Source organism: Carassius auratus, chromosome 21 (assembly GCF_003368295.1).
Source record: "Carassius auratus strain Wakin chromosome 21, ASM336829v1, whole genome shotgun sequence".
Lineage (NCBI taxonomy): Eukaryota > Metazoa > Chordata > Actinopteri > Cypriniformes > Cyprinidae > Carassius > Carassius auratus.
The window spans coordinates 11,624,430-11,649,994 of NC_039263.1; the positions used below are offsets into that span (position 1 = coordinate 11,624,430).

The 25,565-nt window shown below is 34.8% G+C and overlaps 1 protein-coding gene across 14 annotated transcripts in view; it reads left to right on the forward strand.

The window, feature by feature from the left end:
• nrxn2a (neurexin 2a) overlaps positions 1-25,565 on the forward strand; it is a 336,553-nt gene that overhangs the window by 141,106 nt on the left and 169,882 nt on the right. For all 14 annotated transcript variants that reach the window (XM_026195944.1, XM_026195946.1, XM_026195947.1 and 11 more), the window contains 3 exons: positions 5,177-5,367; positions 12,156-12,329; positions 13,287-13,409. In XM_026195944.1, coding sequence (XP_026051729.1) covers positions 5,177-5,367; positions 12,156-12,329; positions 13,287-13,409 — 488 coding nt within the window. The remainder of the gene's footprint in view (positions 1-5,176; positions 5,368-12,155; positions 12,330-13,286; positions 13,410-25,565) is intronic.

The window sequence follows — 25,565 nt, forward strand, 5'->3', positions numbered from 1 at the left end:
TGCATCAAATATAAATGTCTCGTCTGTTTGGGGAGATGTGCGTGCAGTCAGCGGAGGCTCGCGCTGTTATACAGACATTATATGTAACTATAGGCTATTTGATTGGACAGATATACCCCTCTCCCTCCCCTAGACACCATTGACTACACACAATAGGCTCACACATGGTTCATTTTAAATTAATAAATAATAATGAATAAAAATATTTAAAAACAATATAAAAATATAAAAAATATCTGTTTTTTTATCTGAAAACTGTTTTCGATCGACTTTAAATGCTTCCAAGATCGACTTGTTGACCGCGATTGGAAATATATGTTTTTTTTCTCATTATTATAATTTTATTCAAATTGTCTAATTGTGTCTTATTAACTATTAAGCTTTTTCAAACTAAACTTGCTTACACTACCATCTTAAATAATATTTCTGATAAAAATATGACAACAACAAAAAAACAACAACATTTTGTTAGCCTATAGTACTTACATTTGTTTGTGAAATCTAAATCGACCGCAACGTTGCTTTAAAATGCATCGCAAGATCTCCTAACTTAAGATCGCATGATCACAAACAGAAATCTCTTCTGTGTAGTGACCATCGCGTGTTCCCTTTGCAAACAAACTTCTGGAAGGGCCCTTCATAAAGTAGCTCAATTTAATTTGGAGTGTCCCTACAAATACGTCCCCTTCCTGAAGTGCCCTTGAAGGGTGGGAAAAAGCTGTTTGGAATTCACCTGTAAGATTCAGCGTCTGACTCCACCTTCTGCTGCTCCAAACCAATCAAAGCAAGAGTTAATTAAACAGAATTTGTTCATTATTAAATGACTTTTTGGCTTAGTCAGAGGAGCACGAGGAGCAGAGGAGCACTGTTTTTACTAAAAAACAGAATTAAGCATTAAAATCCTATTATTAAAAGACATTTAATTAAAGTGTGAAGTTGAGAGTGGAACTATAAAGACGAGATGAGCATAGAAGATTTCTTAACATTACTGCACAAATAAGGAACTAGAAATTTCTGAAATAGGCAGGGTATTATGAAATGATAATAACATTCAGAACTACCTGATTGAGAAAAGAGAGAGAGATGAAATTAGAGTGCAATATAAAGTTAAGCCTTAGCTATACGTGATGGAAAGCCTGAGGCCTGAGAGACACAGAGAAAGCCACCTTAGCAGAAAGTGAAGTTTCCTGGACTATTCTACGGCGCTACAGCAAAGGAAATTATATTATTCTCTAAATCGCTCACTTGCCATCTCATTTGAATGTGATGAAAAAGACTGTGAAATAATACTAAGACAATACTTTCTCATATCGTGTGATCCTTGGTGGCTGCACACAAAAATATACACCTTATCAGGTGTAGTCCATTTCATGAACAATTTCTGAATGAATTTGAATTCTTAATGAATGAACAAAATATGAATTTTGTTAAAAAAAACTTGCAGGCTTTGTTTCAAAGTCTTGGGACTTGTGTTTTAAGGTGCCTTTAAAAGGTAGGCATCTTAAATGTATGCTTCTTACTTTATACTTCATGCTTTGGCCACAGTATTTGTGTATTGCAACCTGAATTTTAGGTGCTAACTAACCTTTGCCAATACGCTTGTATAGGTCGTTTGTCCAAATCCCTGAAATACGACCCATCAGAGCATATACTACAATTGCGCCCCCATCGGCAAAAGGTCGTTTTCATATTAATGTTTTGTACTCATTTATTTGCCCTCTGGTTTGTGTTTCGTGTAGCTCAGTTAGTAGATTATTGCATTATACCTTGATATGTAATCATGCTATCATGGGTTCAATCCCAGGGAATGGACGTGCAAGAAAATGTATATGCTCAATAAATCATAACTTAGAATGATTTCTGTGAGGGTTAGGTTTAGGGGTGGGGTTAGGTGTGGTCATTCAAACGAATAAGCCACCTACAGTAGTAAAATATGTAGGAAATACTGTCAGATCGATGTAAAATGCCCACACATTGCATTTAAATAAACGTGCGTTTTGATTGGTAATGACGTTATACAGTACGTCAATTCACGACGACAGACGCAACGCGACACTGTCAATATTTTTACGCCCACTAGAGGGCGCTTAACTTTAAAACGTAAATATAGGTCGTAATAAATGCTTGCACAAATGACCTATATGGTCTTTTTTTTGTTGGAGGACAGGCTCGTGTATTGTGTTGTTAAAATTAAGTTGAGTTTTGAACATGGAGTGTTCCAAATCAATCACTTAAAAGGATTCATATCAGTTAGCATGCTTTCTTACAAGTTAGCTGTTTGTGTAGGCAGTATAAAGCAAAATTCAATAGGTTTTTGGAACAGCTTGGTGAATCCTTCGAACGACCTCACTGAATATGACTCACAATGCTCTTCATCTATACATTTGCAGTTTATTTGTAATAACTGTTTTATTAGAAATAGTAAACATAATAAATCATTGTCATTTTTAGATCAGTTATGGGCTTGAACCTGGGTGGCTGGGATTCTGTAGGAACCACTGAGATGAAGAAAAAGCCCTTGAGATCGAATCAAAGTCTTTTTTTATACTCCTCCACCCATGTGAAATTATAAATCCAGATATTGAGACATTCGCACCGACAGCTCAAAGTTCATCTGGAGTACATTACACAGATTGTTGGTGATCTCATCCTTCAGCATACAAACATCAGTCCCGATGGAGAGTTAGAGCTCAAAGGCCTTTTCCGACAGAACTAATGCACAGTTGTTTCTGTAGGAGAGCGAGATGCAGATATCATTGCGGAAAATCCCAGAAGACACTGACTGCAGATATTACACTTCTGCTAGGTACACACTTCAGTATATGAGAGACATCCAGAAGAAGTTTAAGCTGCCACGCTAAACAGCGCGTTTAAGTTTGCGATTAGTTAAGTTAACATTACTTGGATGTGAATCATAGCCGTGGGAGGGTGAGTCAAGTCACATTATAAGATTCTCACATTTGTCTCCTTGGCATTTAGTTAAAGGTACAAGGAGGAGGAGAATCGCTTGATGAATCATCACAGGATATATGGGCCATATTTTAACCAAATTTTGCATGAGAACGTCTTTGACGTTCAAGTGTATGCCCGATGACACTGAGGCGACTGTGTCTACTCGTCAATCAAGAGCAATTTCAGAGGAATGATTGCGTGGATCGCTATTCTAAGCCTCAGATACTGTAATCGGCTCACAAGAAAAGTGCCAATCCTTTTTGAAGAGATAAAGTAAGCACTGGTGACCTTGATGAAAAAAGAGCAGCTTTTAATCACATGTAATGTAAGTGTTATTTGATTAACAGTATTCTATTTATTGGCAGCCCACTCTGTTCCCAACCCACATGCCAAAGCCGCCACGTGGGAGATCCGAAATCTCGAATCAGCCTAGTAAAAGATTTTTCAGTTCAATCATGCTGCTTATGCCAAACATAGCAGGTACAACAACCTGAATTGCTGATAGATTTTTATTCCACTGGGCAAAGACAAATAGTGAAAAGGGGAAGCTGCCTCAGATGTTTAACTTCCTCAGCCGCAGTGGTCCAGAAAGTCAGTCATTCAGTAAGCAATTAGACAGCAGGTGGCCTTGCTTCTCACCGGAGTCTGCACAAGCATGTGAAATGAGAGAGGGCTAATAAGCACACTTTCTTTCTCTCTCTCGTTCTTTCTTTCTCTGCAGTATCTTGGTGTATGAACTTAGAACAACTTCCCGCATTTGCAAATTCTAATGTTTATACAGCAGTTTTAATAAATATTGGCAGTGCACTGTTTATCTCCATGATCTTGTTGGTATCGAACACTGCTTTTTATTGGCATTGGTTTGAAAACAGCGCAAGAGTGTCTTATTTCTGGAAGTATTTTTTTTCACATTTAGGCATTTCAGACAATTCTTTAATAAAGAGTTATAAGCCACACAAACAGCTCGGAGATGAATCACAGTATTTTAACGTTCAACTGAAAGCAAAAAAAGTATTTGAAAAGCATAAAAAAGATGCAAGACAGCGTATTCAATGTCTTATGAAGCATTGCACTACTGCTGCAGTTACTTTTGAGCTCTATTGCTGAAAATCCTTATTCTATGAGGTGATATGATTTCTCATAAAGCATATTTCACTGCTAAACAACCCGAAGCTCACGTTAAGTCTTCCTTGAAAGATTTGGAAATTATCCAAGCTGGGCTCATTGGAAAAACTTGCCTGTGGCGACATTTCTGCAAAATGGTATTGCTATGCTTTAGGTTTTTGCGACCCTTTTAAAGTGAAATGTCCGGTGGTGCTTAGATTTAAACAGATGAACATGAATCTGGCAAAGTTTTATTTTGTTGGTGTTTGTACCGTATAATGGCAGTTTGTTAAAAGTTAATCTTCTTTTGCATTTGAAAATAGAGTACCGCCTACACTAAACCCTACCTTAACCCTAACAGATACTGTTAACACAAGCAAACGTGAGAGATACAAATACTTTGCTGGAGCAACCATACTATTGTAGCTGGCTTCAAGTCTTTTTGTCTTGACTGATGTTACATGAGCACTGTGCATCACAAGTGCAAAGCTGGACCAGGTGAACTCCTGAGCACTTTTACTAATCAGAAGAGCTATACCATGTGGAACTGGTTATGTGATGCAAATGTCAAAAAATGCAATTAAATCATTCATTATGGTGAAAAAAAATTGACGTCATAACACATTTTAGTGCAAGGAAATGTGTGAAAATAAGTCTTTATTAACTGATAATCGTAATCAGGATTAGTATAAAAAGAAATAAAGTTACTAGTGTTTTTTTTTGGGGGGGGGGGGGGGCTGCTAAAAAAAAGATAAAATGCTAGCTGATAACTGATATGGTAGCATATCTTATGCATGACTAATATTGGCATATTAGTTATCAGCCAAAGTGCATTTATCACTGACAACTTTATGTATAAAATATGGTGGAATATATGTAAACACTTTCAAAGCATCTAAATAAATGCCTATATAATGTATGGAGCCACAGTGTGTTGAAGTTGAAGGGATACTTTGTTGAAGACTGTTTACTGTGGCTGCACACGGAGCATCTGACAGGAAAGTTTTCAAGCCTTATTACAGATATTGATTTGGAAGAAAAAAGGCAGTATTGTCATTCTAAAGAGGGTTGCCTGATTCCACTGGGCTGTTTGATTGACAGGGGAACTGATGTATTGCAGGTACATCCATTATGTTTTTGACTTGGGCAATGGGCCGTCGCTCATGAAGGGCAACTCCGACAAGCCGCTCAATGACAACCAGTGGCATAACGTGATGGTGTCACGTGATGACAGCAACGTGCACACGCTCAAGATCGACTCCCACACGGTGACTCAACACTCCAATGGAGCCCGCAACCTGGACCTCAAAGGTACTTCCTTTCATCCACACTTTTCAGAATACTTTACCATATACATTTTACCATTGTCAATGCATATTCGTATTTGAGATGCCTTGCTTTTTTAACTTTCATGAGCTGAGTGATATTGCATACATGTAATTGTATGTCTGGATGGATATTGAATGGATAGTGGACTTGAAATGGATTTGTTTACTACAAACACACAGCTTTTCTTTTCTTATTTTTTTTTATTTGTCCACAAAAAGTCAATGGTAATCAAAGGGATTTGGTTACCAAGAGATATATCAAAAATAGATCAAAATATCAGACAGGTTTGAAACGAGATGAATTAAATGATAGCATATTCAATTTCTTTTCATAGCCGTTAAGTACCACACTTCTGATTTTCAGTTTAACAGATCTTTCTTCCATCATTACACTCGCTATGGTTGTTATCAACTGTTATCTCATTCTTAGGTATGCTTAGATACATATTTGCTATTTTACGCTCATCTTGGGTTTGATTTCAAACTCTTGCATTCAACTTTAATGAGTATCTTTCCTGATGGGTATTTACACAGCTTCCAGCTCCTTGTTGAAATCATGTTGCTTCTGAAATCTACCTTCCAGTACTTTTCACTGTTGCTATCGTTTTTCGCTGTTTCGGCTGTAATTAGAAGAACAAAGAGCAGCGCCTACGGGGAAAGAGAAAAAAACAACAACAACACGCCACTGACTTTGCATAATTTTTAGTGCTTCCAAACCTGCTTTTGCTATCTTAAGCAGGTGTTGCTTGACTCTGGGCACAGAAATGAACTTCTACTTCATGTGAAATGCATAAACATGAATCTCATATATATATTTAGTTCTTTTCTTGTGTGTTGGAATGAAATGTTTTGACTGAAAAGACATCAGCAGATGTTGCCTGAGCAATATCTTAGGTTGTTCTCTGTTCTGATTTTTCACTGGCATCTTAGATGATATCTTGGCAGTCAGTTTTATGTTTTAGTCAACACTAGAAGAAAGTTAACAAAAAGAAAACAGAAACCACTTTGTTTGTCAAGACCATAATCTAACCAAAGAAGTGTATGTATAGGCAGAATTTGACAAGGTTTTTTACAGTGTCCACTACCTTTCTGAAAATGCTGATTGTCTAGTAATGTGGTAGATTGGAACAATTCCTAAATAAATAATAATAATAATAATAAAAATAATACTTAATCACCAGCCTGTCCCAATTAATACAAATACAGGATGGCCCAATCCGCCAATACCATCTAAATGTCACAGTTGAAATACTTATCAGACCAGGCAACTTTGTTCCAATCTTCTGCTGTCCAATTTTGGTGAGCTAGTGTGAACTTTAGCTTCATTTTTCTGTTCTTACAGGTAGCTGACAGGAGTGGTATCCAGTGTGGTTTTCTGTTGTTTTAGCACATCGGCTTCAAGGTTCAACGTGTTGCTCTTCTTCGTAAATTGGTTGTGATGAGTGTTTAGTTGCCTTTCTCTCAGCTCAAACCAGTCTGGCCATTCTCCTCGGACCTCTGGCATCAACAAAGCATTTTCACAGACAGTACTGCCGCTCAGTGAATATCTTCTTTATTTCGGATCATTCCCTATAATCCCAGAGATGGTTGTGCGTGTAAGTTTCAATTGATCAGCAGTTTCGGAAATACTCAGACCAGCTTGTCTAGCACCAACAACCATGTTCAAAGTGACTTAAATCATTTTGTTCCTCATTCTGATACTTGATTTAAATTTCAGCACATTGTCTCGACAATGTATACATGCCTAAATGCATTGAGATGATGCCTTGTGATTGGCTGATGGATATTTGTGTTAACAAGCAGTTGAAGAGGCGTACCTAAGGCAACTAGTGGCTGGGATTGTGTATACATATACACACATATGTATATACACATGAGTACATGTCTACACTATGCACTCGGAATATAGTTATTTTTGACAAAGTGCTCATGGTCTAACCAAAAAAGTATTTAACACAAAAATCTAATTGTACGTCAACATGTTGGTTTAAGTACAAGAGTAATAATGGCCAAATCAAATAAAGTATAAACTCCTTCTGTCAGGCTCCAAGGTCTTTTTTTTTATTTGGCTGCCCCACAACAAGTCCTTTAAACATCAAAAGACCGACTTCGCAGTACGTGTCAGTTGTAATTGTTCAAGCAATTATGCCGGAGAGAATGGAGAGTGGCGTAACAATCCCCAGGGTCCGGTGCTCTTCTGTGAAGTGTAAAATGAACATCCTCAGACGGGAAGGTGCTGAGATGTGGTGTTGTTTTCTGTGAGGGAGCCAGTGGAAAGTGACGCTTGACCTGTTATGTGTGTTGAAATGAGCATATGTGGAGAGCGTTCGTGACAAGCCACTTTGCACAATGTCCGATAATTGAGTTTTTTTTTTTTTCATCCTCAAGGAACTGCTATCCAGCCCCTGTAAATGTTTCCTGAAAAATTTGTTTTATTGACTTGAAACCAAATTGCTTTCCTGTTCCCCCTGGCGTTGGGAAAAATCCAGGTGTTGCTATAAAATGTGAATGTCAATGAGTTTATTAATGAGCTGTTGGGGGCACATTCAGTCGAGGCAAAGTTCTCCTAAACAAGTAAGCTACACATTTATGTACGTATTTATTTATTTTATGAATGTATTTATTTATTAACCTCTTAACATGCAAAGATGAGCCTCACAGTATTGCGCTGTAATTTAGAATAGAATCATTCAAAATTAAATTAAATTTGAATGAATAATTAAAGACTATTTAGAATAACATTTGATTGCAGAGACTATAATTTCTTTTTTTATAATTTTTCTTTCTTAAATTTTTTTAAGAAGTGCAAAATAAACAATTTGTAATTTATGATATTTTGAATAGAAAAACAACATGCGTTCATATACAGTCAGGTCAGCTGCAGTTTTTAAGTGTTTCCATAGCTGCATCCATGAGGGCATAAAGTTCAGAAGTATGCATGCTCGGAGAAATATTTTTTGCAGACATCTGTTCCCCAAAATATAGCCAAATTGTCACATATTCACTATTATAAGTAACTACAAACCAGCAATTAACCCCAAACTATTATACCCTTCACTGAGTAGTTTAACCCTTTTTTTTTTGTCATTTATTCCTTAAACCTATAGCTGAAGCTGACACAAATTTACACAGACATTGCTATTAGTAAAGTTATTGTGGAGGTCAGAGGTTAATAAATACAACATTAAACAAGTCGATTTAAACCTTTTAGTAGGTTTTAAGGGTGGTTGTCAGAGCACTTTATTAGCTTGCATTGTGTTGCCTAAGTCTCAATTATACACTGGCTCCAGAGTATGTCTTGCTGCAGCTCATCAACCATTTGGAAATTGGAAGTATGATCACTTAGGTATTGTGTCTGGTGCAGAATTATTATGCCAAAGCTGAATACTTCAGGTGATAGTGATCTGTCCCTTAGCACACCACTTATCAACTGCTACTAGTGATACTATAGTGACACTTTTCCCTAGATCCCCAACACGTGGAGATGCTGATGGCATGATGGGATACTTTTATGGGAGCTTTAATCTGGTCTGTCCTCCGGTTATGGAGCACAGCCAAAGGTGTTTCTTCTTTTCTTTCCCCCCGTCTTCCATTTTTATCCAGCAGGGATATTGCTTCGTCATTACTCAACAGAGACGCATGACTGGAGATGTCATTTTTACAATCTCCCTGCAGTTCCTTCATATGAAAGCAATTGATTTTCCTCCCTCTCACCAACAAAAGAAGCTCTGCTCTCCCGCTGCCCAGCCATCCATTGAATGACTAATGAAAAAAACTATTGGGTGTATAATTGAATATTGTGATTGAAGTCTGCTTAATAGTCTTTGCATAACAGTGAGACATACAGAGCTAATAACCATGCATGGGCTGTTCTGTGTGAAGCAGACTGAGCTTTTCTTCTCTGAGTGCAGCGTCGGATTCTGTACTGTGAGCTGGGATTTATTGTGAGGATGAGCTGGCATAGACACAACATCTGTAAATGTAAGACAAATGTATTTTTTGTTGATATTATTTATTGATTGATTGATTGATTGATTGATTAATTTATTGATTTTTTATTTTTTTATTTTTATTTTTATTATTATTATTTTTTATATTGAGCCTTGGTGCTCATATGAGATCAGATCCAGCTTGTGTTGCTGATACCAAAACATAATAATAATAATAATAATAATAGAAATTAATATTATTATTGTTATTTATTCAAAGTGGTTTGTAGTTCTTGTAGGTTTTTATCTGTTATTATTCTCATTCATATCAACCCTAAATTTGGTACCAAGACTGCAAAACTCAACTGCAACACTCATATAAAATGAATAAAATATGAATTAATAGATTGAAATACCTTGTATATTATTTAGTTTGACCTCTAGATGTAGGCTATGAAAATTTTCTGAAGGTTAAGCACCTCCATTCATAGACAATTTGTTTCAAAAAGAGAAAAAAAGTCTTCTTTTTTTTTTTGCGTTTCAGGCCTAATTTTGTACACTACATGAAATGCACCGCATGAAGTGCATCAATTGTAGATTAGTCCTCTTGAAGTCTTGATTAGGAGTTGAAGCATGGACTCAGTGGAAGAATAATATTAATAGACGTTTTATGAAAAATAAATCAAGGAAATGGTTTTGTGGTGCTGAATGCACTTTGACGTTCAGTGCTTTTAGAAGCTCGATTAAGATTCAGCCAGTAACACCTGTTGTACTGAATTGAATAATGACTATGATTATGTAATCTGTATCCTAAGGAGGCGGAGCTATAGCCAGTCAGGATTCTATTGAAGAGGCACCGAGGGCAATTACAGGTAGTTCGTTGAAGTGTGTCGGCTTGAGGAGCTCTTAATGAAAGGGAAAAGTTAGAATGAAACAATGCAACTTATCTGTAGCGAGGTAAAATTAAAGAGTGCAGAGGTTTAGATGAACGGGGCTTTAAATGGTGGTCTAATTGGGCTTATTCAGTTGGAGTGGAAAAAGAGCATATTTCATCAAACAATCAGTGAGAGAGGGCACTCTTCGACCGTAGGACGAAAATTGCCATACGTGTTCTTGCTTGTCAGTTTTAAGGTGTAATTGCCTGTCTTGCCGGCAGAGCTCAGTGGGAAATTGCATTTCACTGGCAAACAATGCCCTCTAAACATGGTCTGCCCGCCGAATGTTTGTCTGAAGGTCCCCAAATATCTTTGATGCTTTCCACAGCGTTTGTTTGCAAAATGAAAACATTAAATAATAAGAGTTGAATGAAAGAGCGGTGTGGACCTTAAATAACACAGTGACTAAATATTACATCAGCATATTTATTTTTCAAATTGTGGGTCTGTTTATATAACCACATAGCATTGGAGTATGATATTCTATATATGAGGACAATATTTTATTTTATTGGCAGTCATCAACCTTATTACTTCATCATATGACAAACATAGTAACATTAGCAATACTGCTACTACTAATGCATAGTTGTAAATCCCCAAATTATATTATTTCATAATAAAATATATATGAAAAATAAATAAATCTGTTCAGTATAGTGGTATACGATAACATGGTATGATGATGATGATGATGAGTGTGTGTGTATGTATATATATATATATATATATATATATATATATATATATATATATATATATATATATATATATATATATATATATATATATATATATATATCATATTATTGTACAGTATATAAAAAATATTTGTTATATAATTTTATTTGGGCAATATAGAATATAGAATATAGCATATAATAACAAAGCATATAATATAGTAATAGCATATTATTGTTATTAGTAGTAGTAGTAGTAGTATGTTTTATATCCAGAACATTACATTGTTTTATTATTTCATTACTTAAAAAATGACACAAAATAGGATTTAGTAATATAACATCATCATTATTATTATTATTATTCCTATTATTATTATTATTCCTATTATTATTATTTAATGCTATTACTACATGATGTTGCCCAGTTTTGTCAATAAGCATTTAAGTGCATTTAGGGTTTAATAATTCATATTAAATACTATTATATATATACTGTTTAATAAAATAAGAAATATTAATTTATATATATATATATATATATATATATATATATATATATATATATATATATATATATATATATATATATATATATCTGAACAGTGTTGCATCAGTTTGCTTTTAAGAGCCAGACGCAGGGACGTGTTTGTACTGTGTTCAAGAGCCAAGTCATTTCAAGCCTCTTTTCCTTTCGTAAATCTCTTTCTGATCACAATCCCTCACTCAAATATCACTGATGAACATCGTAATGAAGCCTATAGCAAGAAACCTGTCTATATATCGTTCTGGGGTTCCCGTCTCCTTCATCTTCACATATGCTTATCCTCATGTTCTCTTCCTCAGAGTTGCTCAAGGGCAACTTTGATGTTGCATAATTATATGCCGTTTTATGACAACCCTGTTTTTCTTTTTGTTCTACACATCAAAGGTTCATTGGAATTAGCCTTCATCAGCAGGGAATTGGCTGAAAAGAGAACCACACAAATTCAGCTCATCATAGAGGATCACACCTTATGAAGCTCCAATTTTGGATGAAGAACATAATTTCAATGAAGAACATAATTCAAATGCAACACTATCATCATTGGCTTCGGCCTGATTGTAAAGACAGATATACAACCCCAGATGGAGAATCAGCTGACTTTAAAGAAGAAATGCGCTGAATGAACCTTATGGTGTTATGTGTTGATAACCGTGTATATTTTCCCTGTGTGTGTTGTGTAGGAGAGCTGTACATTGGAGGTGTTGGGAAGAGCATGTACAACAGTCTGCCCAAGCTCATAGCATCGCGGGATGGCTATCAGGGCTGCCTGGCCTCAGTTGACCTGAATGGCAGGCTTCCTGACCTGATCGCAGACGCTCTACACCGCGTGGGCCAAGTAAAGCGAGGCTGTGAAGGTTAGTGTACTGCTGATCCGAGTCGTTCATAACAACATACAGTATGACCCGAAACTCAAAATACACCATTTAAATATGCAAATAAAGACTACACAGGACACGAGCGACATGTCATTCTATGTCAGTTTTGTACTTTCCAATCATTTTTTTTTTTTTTTACAATTTTTTTCATATTATTATTATTATTGAAAAAAATGCTATGAATTGTATTTTTTTTTAAATTTAAATGACATATGTGGCTTCTAATCAAATATATACAGTATTATGGGTTTTTCATTAAAATTCTAGTTAATTCAGATAAAGTAGTCAATTAAATTTTAATTGAAAAAAATAAAATAAATTATTTATCTGATCAGAGGGAAGTTGCTGGACGAATCTTGTGAAATATTTTGAGACATTGTTTTTTGAATGAGTCTTTATCATCTAGTGTTAATTTTGTTAATGAAAACTATGACAAAAAAAATGTTTGTTGCTTTTTTTCCCATGACAAAAATGACGAGACGACAATAAGGTCAATAAATGATAACTATGAATACATCAACATGCAGTATGATTGATGATCAACATTTTTTTTATTTGAATAACGTTATTTTATTTAGTTTTTATTTAACAAAATCTCTTTTTATTTTCGCCAAAAGAAGGAGACAAAATATCAAGATATCAAGATATCAAGACTTCAAATTCCCAAATTAGAGCTTCTCCTTTAAAAAGGATGCATTTCCTGATTTCATTGACTAAAACTAGACTAAAAAGCTCAGACATTTATTCAACTAAGACTTAACTGAACAAAAACAGGACAAGGTTGTCTAAATATGACTAAAAAGTATATTTGACACAGGACTAAGACTAATTTAGAAGACTATTACTGATACTAAATAAAAACTAATAATAACGGCTTGTATTAGTGTTGACCCGATGATAGTCTATGTGATTTATAATAATTATAACTTGTTTCAGCCGGCCCTGGCACAACCTGCACAGAGGACTCATGCTCCAATCAGGGAGTGTGTCTGCAGCAGTGGGAGGGGTTTACCTGCGACTGCACCATGACCACATACGGAGGTCCCCTCTGCAGTGACCGTGAGTACTGTTTTGCTCTTTAGTTGGGATTAAACGGTTTTATTAAAGGGGCTTGTTTGGCCACATTAATAAGCCGTTCAAGGCTTCTCCTTTGATAATCTGTGAGCTGAGTGTTTGAAGTACTAAATGAGTGGTGTGCTGCAATGCAGTCTTTTTAATGTGTGGATAAAGCAGAACACTAATTAGTGAGGGCCACAAGATAGTGTTCATAAAGAGCTAGTAATGGTTCAAGTGACCCCTGAACTGAAGGCAGGAAGATATGCAATTTGGTTTGCATCTAAAATGTTTAATTACACCAGAGCTCGGAGGTGGAACCATGGGTTTTTAATGTGCGCGATGCTGTACAATAAAAAAAAAATCAGACTGTGCTTCGCTTGGAAACAGAAACTGGCCTTGTGCACAAGGCAGATTGTGTTTGCTTAACGTCCCCATATTTTTGACAATAATGCTCTGGAGACTGGCCTAATTTGCTAAATGAAGATAAATAGGGTCAGCTGCTCTAAACATTAAAAAAGAGCAGATAACCATGTTACCCAAAACCTGGAGAGATTTAAATTAGCTGTAGTTCAATTAATTTGCAAAGTTTCTATTATGGAGTTTTAGGAATGACACAAGGAACAATGAAATTACACACATCATGATCATGTCTGTCTTTGATTAGATTATGCATTTGCATTTATCAGTTCTGGAATATATGGAGTATATTATTTGTGTTGTATACATTGATTCATCTGTAAATTAGGAATATTAGCTCTGTCTGATATTTCCCTTAGGTGGAATGTCTATATATTGGGAACAGGGTTCAAAATTAGCCAATAAAAGGAAAATAAAATTGTGACTTCACAACTGCAACATGGATTATATTATATTATATTATATTATATTATATTATATTATATTATATTATATTATATTATATTATATTATATTATATTATATTATATTATATTATATTATATTATATTATATTATATTATATTATATTATATTATATTATATTATATTTAGGGCTGTCAAATGATTAAAATTTTTAATCAAATTAATCAGAATTTTCAGTGGATTAATCAGGATTAATCACTATTTGCAATAACACCTGAATCCTAACCATTTTTTTTCTAAAATGCATACCAAAAGATAAATAACAGGACACAGATACATAATTTCCATGTATTGATTCATCAATATGTGGTTCTTTTTTTCTGGATTTCAAAAGTTTAACATTTACTTAGATCAAATTTACCTGAGCACTTTATCAAACCATGCCATTTAACTAAAGATAGTGTAAGAGTTTTAGGTGAACCAGTGGTTAAATATAGCCACATATCTATGAAATTATGCATAGAGAAACTCAAAAGAATGAACTCAGAAACCCAAACATGCGCCCTCTGCACTCTGGACACTCTTGTTTTTGGGAGGAGTTCATTTGCTCTGCCACAATACTTTAGGATCGATATTTTCACGTTCTGAAGGCTTCAAGTACCAGTAAAACCAAGTAAAAATGCATATGGTTTCCCAAACAGCTGTAATTTTTGCTGCATTGCATGTAGGCGTTCTGTGCAACACAGGACGCTATAACAGGAAGAAGCTCCAGCGTACCAAAGTCGTCTCTGTTTATCGAGCTTGGCATGAATGTATTTGAGAGTAACTGGGGTAAAACCTTAAGCTTCTTCTGTGTTTTCGTCGTGGACCTCGCCGCTGTTTTTTGCTATCTTGAGAATTCAGAGATCGACGAGACTTTCCTGCCCTGAATAATTTGTCACACTGCGCATGCGTGAAATGCGTTAAAAAATTTGACGTAATTAACGACAAACAACTAATTAACGTCGTTAACACGCTATTTTTGACAGCCCTAATTATATTATATTATATTATATTGCATTATTATATTATATTATATTATATTATATTATATTATATTATATTATATTATATTACACAGCTCTGTGAAATACTTGATTCTGATTGGTCAGTCGAGCCATCCAGCGGTATGTTATTCCCAGATAACAACCACCAAACTGAATAACACACATGATTCACTCCGCTATCATTGACTGTCTGGCGCCATCTTGTGACTGAAAACACTTAACCATCGCATGTAACAATTGAAAACTTCAACATTAATTTCAACATATTTGGTAAAAACAAATCTTTTTAGCTGTGTAATAAGCGTTGAGTCGGGGTACTGATCACCCTGTCAGGGTTTATTCTGAGATTACAACTAGCTGGATGTACATTATCCCTTACATATTATATTATATTATATTATATTATATTATATTATATTATATTATATTATATTATATTATATTATATTATATTATATTATATTATATTATATTATATTATATTTAAATGATGATATAAATGCACAATACACCATTAAAGGGTTCTTCCAAAAATGTAAATTCTGTCATTAATTACTCATCCATTTGTCATTCCAAACCCATAAGACCTTTGTTCATCTTCAGAATACAAATGCATTGTGGTGCTCTCTTGAACGTGCATTAAAGACTGACTTGGAAGAGAAAAAAAACTGTTGAATAAAGTTGTTATTTTTGTTTTCTTTGCACACAAAATGTATTTTTGTAGCTTCATAAAATTAAGGATGAACTACTGATGTCACATGGACTATTTTAGTGATGTCATTACTACCTTTCTGGGCCGTGAACATGTCAGTTGCGTTACTGTCTATGCAGGGGCAGAAAGCTCTCGGATTTCATCAAAAATATCTTAATTTGTGTTCATAAGATGAACGGTCTTACAGGTTTGTGACAACATGAGGGTGAGTAATTAATGACAGAATTTACATTTTTGGGTGAACTATCCCTTTAAAATCATTAACTATTTATTGAAAGTGCAGTTTCTCAGTTTAACCAGCATTGGCTGGTGAAGCAAGTTAATTTTGGACCCTGACTGGAAATAACACTATTCATGTACAGATTTATTTTCTCTAGCTGCATGTTTTCAGTTCCGTCAGCCAGAAGCTATTCTACAAAGAATCTGTGTGGAAAAGGCATCAAATATTTACTTTGCTTATTTATCAGTACCAGAATTAAAAGTGACCAGTATACAAGCAGCATATGTAAACATTTGCGAAATTTATTATGCATGAACTATGAAGCCGTGGAGTTTGTCGATGCAGCAGACCCGTGAGTACAAAACAACTTCTGCACCGCTAACTCAATTAACACTTCAGACAATTGTTTCACAGCACTGCATACCTGCAACACCATAAAGACTCTCAATCTCTGTTGTAAAAGTGATAATGACTTGAAATGATCTCGTAAAGACATAATGCAGATTTTGAAGAGCACTGGACTTTCTTACGCTCAGGTATAATCTCAAACATAGCGAAGGTTGTTCTACATTCACACACAAGCAGAAATAAATAAATAAGCATGCTTAATCTTATTATAAAGAAAATATAAAAAACTACGAACTACAAACATCTGGCAGAAAAGAAAGAGGAGGCCGGTATTTAACGGTGAAGGCATTTCAAGCACTTTAGTGTGGGATTAGCTGATTCCAGTGTGATTTAGTCTGTCTGCTAATACTCGAAACACCTACATAGCCGTAAATCAATAAACACAATTGTTCTTTCTTGAAAAGTGGTTTCAACTGAAAAAATACAAGCCATTTCCACATAATTCGTGTTCTTCATTTTTCGTCATCAGATTGGATTTCCATATAATTTTTGGTGCATTGTCAGGTGATTTGAACGAACTAAGATTCTTTTATACCGAAAGAAGTAGTAGCACACCTGTTCATCCCTGTCTACATGAAAGACTATGGAACAGGCTGCAGGTGTGAAGAGAAAAACAATCCTTCAAAAGTGATTTTCATACGATCAACACAAAATCCGTTGGGCAGCCACAGAGCTGGAGCAGCTTCACTAATGCATGACTCATTCTATTTCTCAAATAGTGTGACAAAGGCAGTCAGTCATCTTTTTACCCCACAGCACACACACACGCTTGCACATGCATTTTTTATTTTTATTTATTTTTTTCTCAAAGGGAGATATTCCAGACAGCAGACATATGGAGAGAATAATTTCGGTTGACCTCTGTAATTAGCGTAGATTATTTAGGAATATCATTAGCACAAATTACGCCTGCTGCTTATGTGACATCTCGCACATTTCCAATGACTTCCGAGCATCTTTATTCGCACGCTTGCTTTTAGTCACAGGGAATGTGAGAGCCACAGACAGTCATCCGATCCCTCCCAGACTTCTTTCACATACACGTCAAATCCCACCGAGTATCCCGGGTTGTATTGCATGTGTCTTGTGTTGTAGAACAGCATATTCAAGTGGCTGGATCTATGTTTCATCCTTCGATTTCCTGCGAACAGTCACATCCATCAGCCGAGGTCTAATTAAATGGCTCGTAATGTGTTACCTGTCCTGAGCCCTGTCCAAGGACACAGCAGGCCGGTCCCTATGAGTCTTAAGGGATTGCTCTTCCCTTTTTTACTTTGTTCATTCAGGATTCACTTCATCCTTCTGTACCTTACATCAGACCCTCCAGCAGTGAGCATTAAATTAAATAGATGCTGCACTTTCATGTCTGCTGTTTTGCCTCGCAGCCTTGGACTCTACTCTCACCTTTCTCTGCAAGCATCTGCTCAGCCAACCTTACATTTTACATAGACTTTTCTGTCGTGCCCTGCACAAGAAATGGGCTACTTTCCTTACAGGAGTAATTGTTTTTGTTGGGCAAAACTTTAAACAAAGCTCTTTCTTTTTAAAGGTGCATTAAGGTTTGTTTTTTTGTTTTTCTTCTACTTGAAATGTTTTTACTCAAAGTAAACTAGTGATTTGAGTGAGTGTGTGTGTGTGTGCATTATAAAACAGCTGCTGTTTCATAGTTTTGGTATTATTTGATGATTTTTTTTTTTTTTTTTCATTTTTTCTTTTTTTTGGTAAAAATGTCTTTATTGTCACTTTTGATCAATTGAATGTGTCCTTGATAAATAAAGTATTTATTTCTTTAACAACACAAACAACAACAAAGCAAATCTTACTGACCTGACAACTGTGAACGGTGTATTGTACATTTTAGTGTGACTCATGTGTATTTAATAAAGACGTTTAAATTTGAGAGTCAAAATATATTTTAAATATAATTTAGAGATTTTACAGAGAATGTAATTCATGGCATAAAATGAATAATATATATATTATATATATATATATATATATATATATATATATATATATATATATATATATATATATATATATATATATATTTAAAGAGATTCAGTGCATAATATTTATACAATTATTAAAATATTATTTTTTTTAATCTGACTTTTGAATAAAATATTCAGTTAGCAGTTATTTTATGGCTTTTAAGATATATTTGACATTTTTGATTCAAAATATTCAGTGGATCATATTCATAAAATGATTAAAATAAAAACATTTTACAACATCTGAACTTTGAATAAAATATTCGCAGTCAGCATTTATTTTATGACTTTTAACATAACTTAAACGTTTTAGATGCAACATTTATGTATTTAAAATATTTAGTGAATACTATTTATATATTTTACACCTCATAAAATATCTTAGAAATCCCTATTTTTTCTGGAAAAGATTTTACACAAAAAAATAAGTCTTGTGTGTGTGCAAAATTAAATAAATGAAAAAAAATACATTTAAAATATTCACTGAATAATATTCATAATATGGTTAAAATAATAGCAAAATAAATATATATTAGACATTTTAATAAAATATTCAGTGTCAGCAGTTATTTTTTGCCTTTTTAAAATGTCTGAGATGAGTAAGTTAATACAATGATTTTGTCGTGCCATCAGTAAACTTGTGATTGATTACATTGCTACTCTTTTTTTCCTGCTATTGTGTTACGTTTAATGGAGAAAAATTAGCAGTGCTTGGTGTCACCTTACAAATGAATCCTTAATGCTGACATTTTCTGAAAGCCAATAGGATACCAGGGTCAATTGATTCATACATCCCTCAGATTCCTGCTGGAAGGTTCCTGGTATGGAATTTATGTTTTTACCAATTGGACATGCTCCAGTAGGGAACAAGATATGGAATTGACATATATAGGTCACCAAAAACGAGACCTGACCTGGGAAGTAAAATCCAATAAGTATACCAGCAGTGTTTCAAGCAGCTGATTGACATGAGCCATTTCTCTTGTTTATTATTGAACACTGTTTCATGAATGATGAACGTCAGTCTGACCTGTGCTTTATGAGCTCATGCTGTGTAAGTATTTTGAGCTGCTTGCACCTGTGGATATACAGTGTTTGGAGCTGATGTGGAAGGATGATGTCTTTAACCAGAGAGCTGATCTAAGGTGTCTCCAGTTCTGCAGTGACATCTGGAAACAAAGCTGTCTTGCTAGGTATTGAGTGAGTGGAATGAAATCAGATTGTTTTCCAAGAAGCGCTGAAGTGAATGACAACACACATACATCCAAAAACAAAAGTAAATAACACATTTGAGTGATCTGGTTCATTAAATATGCTTAGTTTCAGGGTATGTTGAGATATATCAACACCATTTGTGGCATAATGCTGAATTGGTACAAGGGAAAAATGTTATATTGGGAAAAAAAGAAAAAAAAAATGGTCAAAACAAAAATCTGACTACTGGTATGTATGTATATATATATATATATATATATATATATATATATATATATATATATATATATTTTTTTTTTATTATTATTATTTTTTTTTTACATATACATGCATATTATATTAATTTATACGAATTTATACATATATAATCACAGAACACACATATATATATTACTGAAATACTAAATTATATTACTGAAATACTAAATTATATACTGTTTGTATAATAAATGACAGTATTCAAATACATGTAAAATAATATTTAGCTTATCTTCACTATTTTATGCTTTGAATTTTTTTATGCTTTCTATTTTATGCTTTGGGCCACTCCCTCAATGTGACATGGCCCTGAGGTGCTGGCTGCCGGTCCGACTCCTGATCGCTTCATTAGAGAGCAAACAAAGCGTGAATGTCTTCTAATTGTACAGCAGGTCCTGCCAGGCCTAAAAAAAGCATAGACACCATATAATAAGATATTTAAAGGAGATTTTAAGGTCACCCCCTGTCCAGAAGCAGGAAGGGATGAAGTAATTGGAGGGGAGAAGGATGGTGCTCAGTGGTGAAATGACAACAAGAAGGAAGTCGAGGAGGAACCGTAATCAGCGGCCTCTGTCTCGCACTCTTCCACATCCTTTAGACAACCACAGGCTGAGACGTCACACTGTTCTAGCTGCCGCTTTGGAGGATGTCACTCAGCCGGTAAAACAGGAGAGAAGATGCTGACAGAATTAGGACGAATTTAAGGCGCGTTTCCAGCAGCTCATTGCAACTCATTCTCCTGCTTTTAGTTCACTGGCACTGATTGAGACTTACTGAAGAAAGAATGGAATCGAACCTGCATGTTCAGCTCATCCCTGTGGGAGGTTTGCATACATACTCAAACTTAGGATGTTTACACTCCACTTTCAACAAAAACTAACACTTTTTATGCATTTTGGCTGTTCATTTACATGAAAACAGCATTTTGGAGGCCTGTAAATGCAATTCCTGAAAATAGGTTTCAAAGTGCAAGGTTTTGACAACAATAGTTAGCATGTTAAAAAACATGAATTTGTGAAAATGGTGACATCATGCACATGTGTATTATGTGTTCAGTCTATAGGTATGTGTGCAGGTGCCTAAAAATTTTTTCTAACAAAGTGGCATTGCCACCTACTGGCCTGGCATGCATCATACAATATTTTAGTAGTTTTTAGTGATCGTCACTTTTTAGTCGGCCTCCAATCAGAGAGGAGGAGAGGTGGGACAAATTCCACACCGACAAACTGTCACACCGTGCTTGTACAACAGCAACAGACAAAAATGAGAAGCAAAACGATGGGGAAGAAATTATCTAAACAAGCACCAGAGCATTTATTTATACATAAACTATCTGCAAAATCAGATACTATTTATACTTCTGCAGATATTACACATCATAGAAGCCGAAGGGCCAGATTTACTAAACAAGGCAAATTAGCATTAAAGCGCAATTCCATAAAAGCGCCGATAGGTGGGGAAATTCTGTGGGTGATTTATGACAATGCACACATTAAAGAACAGATGCAGTTAGATCATTTCCACAATGACCAGCACAATCTACTAAGAGCATCGCAAATTACTGCCTGCTTTAAGACATGCTTTTATGGCCATTAATTACCAGTAATTTGACAAGCGCAAACATTAGTAAAAAAAATGTGTGATCCATTTGAATACTCAACTCCCCTTAATTTTGCGTCCGAAAGGGAAACTCCTACAAGTGCATATTCAATAAGTTTAAGCACAAAAATAACTGTCCACACCTTTCCATCAATAATTCTTCACTGCGCGTCTTTAGTAAATCCTGACTATTTTAATGGCTAAAGACAGTTTGCACTGGCCCAAGGCATCTTAACATAAAAAAATAATAATAAATAAATACATTTACAGCTTACACTTACTTATAAACACTTACAGCTAGGCATTAAAAAAAAAAGTCATAATGATTCTAAAGTCTTGAATTGTAGATTATATTATATATTTTAATAATACTCTATATATTAATAAAAAATATTATTCTGAAATTGATATTACTCATATAAATTCTAATATTTGATTTTATTAATGTATTAGTTCATTATAATCTATATAATATATCATTACTACTTATATGATACTATGTCAGTGTTTTGCAAGACAAGTAAGAAAGGATGACTGGATAATGATGTGATCATCCTTCATAACGTTTACTCTAGTGTTTACTACAGTATTACACTGTCACCAAATCTAGTCCTGATTTCACAGCACCACAAAGACAGCTGGCCCGGATCGGCACCAACTGTTTTGATTTCACAACTAGAACCGTTCGGTCCCCTTGGTGGAAAAGAGTCTTTAGTCACTAACCACCCTCAATCAAGTTTAACCAGGTGTTAAATGCACTGAAATTATGCAACTGTTATTCTTTTCACGCATACATTCTGTGTGACTTAGGATCACTCTGGTGCAGTTGTTGTTGCGCTATTACTGCCTGTGCAAAGCATTTCTTTTACTAGATTTACTAACATATTGTGTATGGTTTCTATTGATCTTGGCAGTGGTAACTCATCAAAGATGGAAAAAGGTGCTATAGCTCACCATAAATACACACAGGCCGTGCATGCAAGGCATCAAAAATCATTGAGAGGCTGTTTGAAGTGTTTTTTCTTCTTCTTAGTTTGTAGTTTTAGCTTCATTTTACTCTGTAAATATTAGAAATCTAGAAAAGTCTTACATTCCTGTGTGTGTAATAGCACTGACGTTATTTCTGACAAAAATGCAGGATGGCTTCAGGTGATATTTTATATTTTCAAAGTGACATGCGCAGCCACAATAAACAGTGTGCGCTTTGTTTAGGCTTTTTTGTTTTTCTAGGTTTGTGTAAATTGGAAGACTGCTGAAGATCAGTCTGACATGCCGCCACTTTTTTTTCTATACCGCACACACTTGTGACAAAAAAATAACAGCCAGCAAACAAGAGCAATGTTTACCCGGTTTGCAAAGGCAAAAAGCAGACTGAGAGACAATCAAATGAATGATATTTATACACAGAGCACTAAAGTCCGACTGCTTTTATTTATTTCTTCACAGCTCGTGCCGGGACGTGAATAATTACACAGAGTGTCTGAAAACATGCAAAAGCCCCTTAGTGAGCCGCCTTTCAGAACACCTGACTTTCTGAAGGAGGATTGGCTTGTGTACAACTTTAGTTATGCAGCAGAGAGTTCAGAGGTAGAAATGGAGCACTTTAGTAAGCTGAAAAATGTATTCTGTTTCTAATGTAAATATCTCATATTGAATAAGTATCTGTAAGGTTGTAGTTTATTCATTTATTTTTTATAGATATATATTTTTATTTTAGTTTATTATACTTAAGTGAGTCTGCATTATTGGTGTAATGGGACAAAAATAGCAGGAACTTTTTTCAACACTGATAAACAACTGTTATACTATATATATATATATATATATATATATATATATATATATATATATATATATATATATATATATATATATATATATATATAAATAATTTGGAATATATTATAATATATAATATATATATATATTATAATTTGTAGTTACTGTTAATGATTCCAAATTACATAATGTAATCAGACTACCTTTTGACTACTTCTAGATTTCTTTTGACTTGTGTTCATCACACTTAAATAGAATAATCTTACCAAACTGCTATAAATATGCAAAGAGAAAATGTATTACATTTGTTGTTATAAACAACTTGAAGAACATTATACATTACTGTATGTCAAGATTTCCCAAACTGGGATTCGTGAAGGAACTGCAGGAAGTTTGTAAGTTTAACAAATTGAAGAATTAGGGAGAATCAATAAATTATGAATTATTTGTGTCTATTTTGTGAATAGTATGTAATCATGTAATCAATGAAAAATAACTACCGTATTTTCCGGACTATAAGTTTTTTTTTCATAGTTTGGCTGGTCCTGCGACTTGTCAAAATTAATGTCAAAATTAATTTGACATGAACCAAGAGAAATGAACTAAGTTAAAACATTACCGTCTATAGCCGCCAGATGGCGCTGATGCTCCTGTAGTCTACCCCTGAGCAGCGCAGAGTGCCCTCTCGCGGTTTTAGACGGTAATGTTTTCTCTTGGTTCTTGGTTCTAAATAAATGCGACTTTTAGTCCACTGCGACTTATATATGTTTTTTTCTCGTCATGACGTATTTTTGGACTGATGCGACTTATACTAAAAATACGGTAGTCAGATTTTCAAATTTTGGTGTAATATAATCAAGTGTAATATAACCTAATTGCAAGTATTTAATTGTCAGAATCAGATTACTTAATCAAGATTACATGTAATCATTTACCACCCAGGAGATAAATTCTTAATGAAAGAATAATTTATCAAGAATTTAGTTTTTCAATTTTATTTATTTTGCCGTGTTTTGATTTGTTCTGAACCCCTGCTGTGAAGGTTCGTGTGTAAATTTCTTGTGTTGGGTGGCTATATTTGACACAAGCAGTCCCGTCTTGCCAATTATCAGATTGGGGTCTGCATTTGCCATGGCCTTTTATGACCTTTGGGCAACCTGTCATGAGCGTGAGTAGTCTGATGTAGGGAGATGATTTCTCCCTCATTAAATCACACAGACTGAAATGTTCCCGAGGCACAACCCAGCATTTGGGACTTTAAACCATTACGTGTTTAAATACGGTGCTTTCCTGTTCAAAATGCAGTGTAGTGTATATTAGTACATTGCTTTGCGGGTCTAGCGTTGTAGTTGTTTTTTTATTTTTAAGTCAGCTGAGAAAGTTCTAAAGTCTCTATTGGGTTTTATGCCTGGTCCAAGGCCACTTTTTAACTTTGAAAAATTTTTCACACTTGTACTTTTAAAAAGGGTTTGCACCACTTTTAACCCTGGGTTATAAAACTTAGCTCCAGAGCAACAGTGTTTACCACATTAAATATTCATATGCTTTGTACAGATACTTTCATGTGCTGTTTTTGGTGTCAGCAGCCTGAGAGAAAAATGAAAATCTTGGTGGCGGGGAAAACACTTTAACTGGTTGGGTCTCTTTCAGTGTAAGTTTATGAGATATTTGCATGTTTCATCATCCATCAGGTAAAAATCACAAGTCAGATTGCAAAGAAAAACAAAAGAAAAAAATATATATCTGCTGTATCTACATATATAATTTAAATCCGAAAAGTATCTCTCTCTAATGATGGCCATTCAAAATTTATCGTTTATTCTGATGTAATTTATATATTGATTTCAAATAAGTGAACAAATTTAATCTTAGTTCGTTTGTTAATAAGATTTGCACCAGTTCAGCCCGAATTAGGAGATATTGTGTACTTGCGTTTGGATGCTCCTGGATGCTTTGGATGCGTTCCCTTCTGTAACGAAGTTGCTGGAGAGGGAATCTCTGGCGCTGATTGGCTGCCAGTCGGTCGATGATGCGTTCTGAGGGACAGCACTCGATGGTGAGTGGTTGGTTGGCTTTGCCGGGTGCCGCTTCGTTCGCGAGACTTCC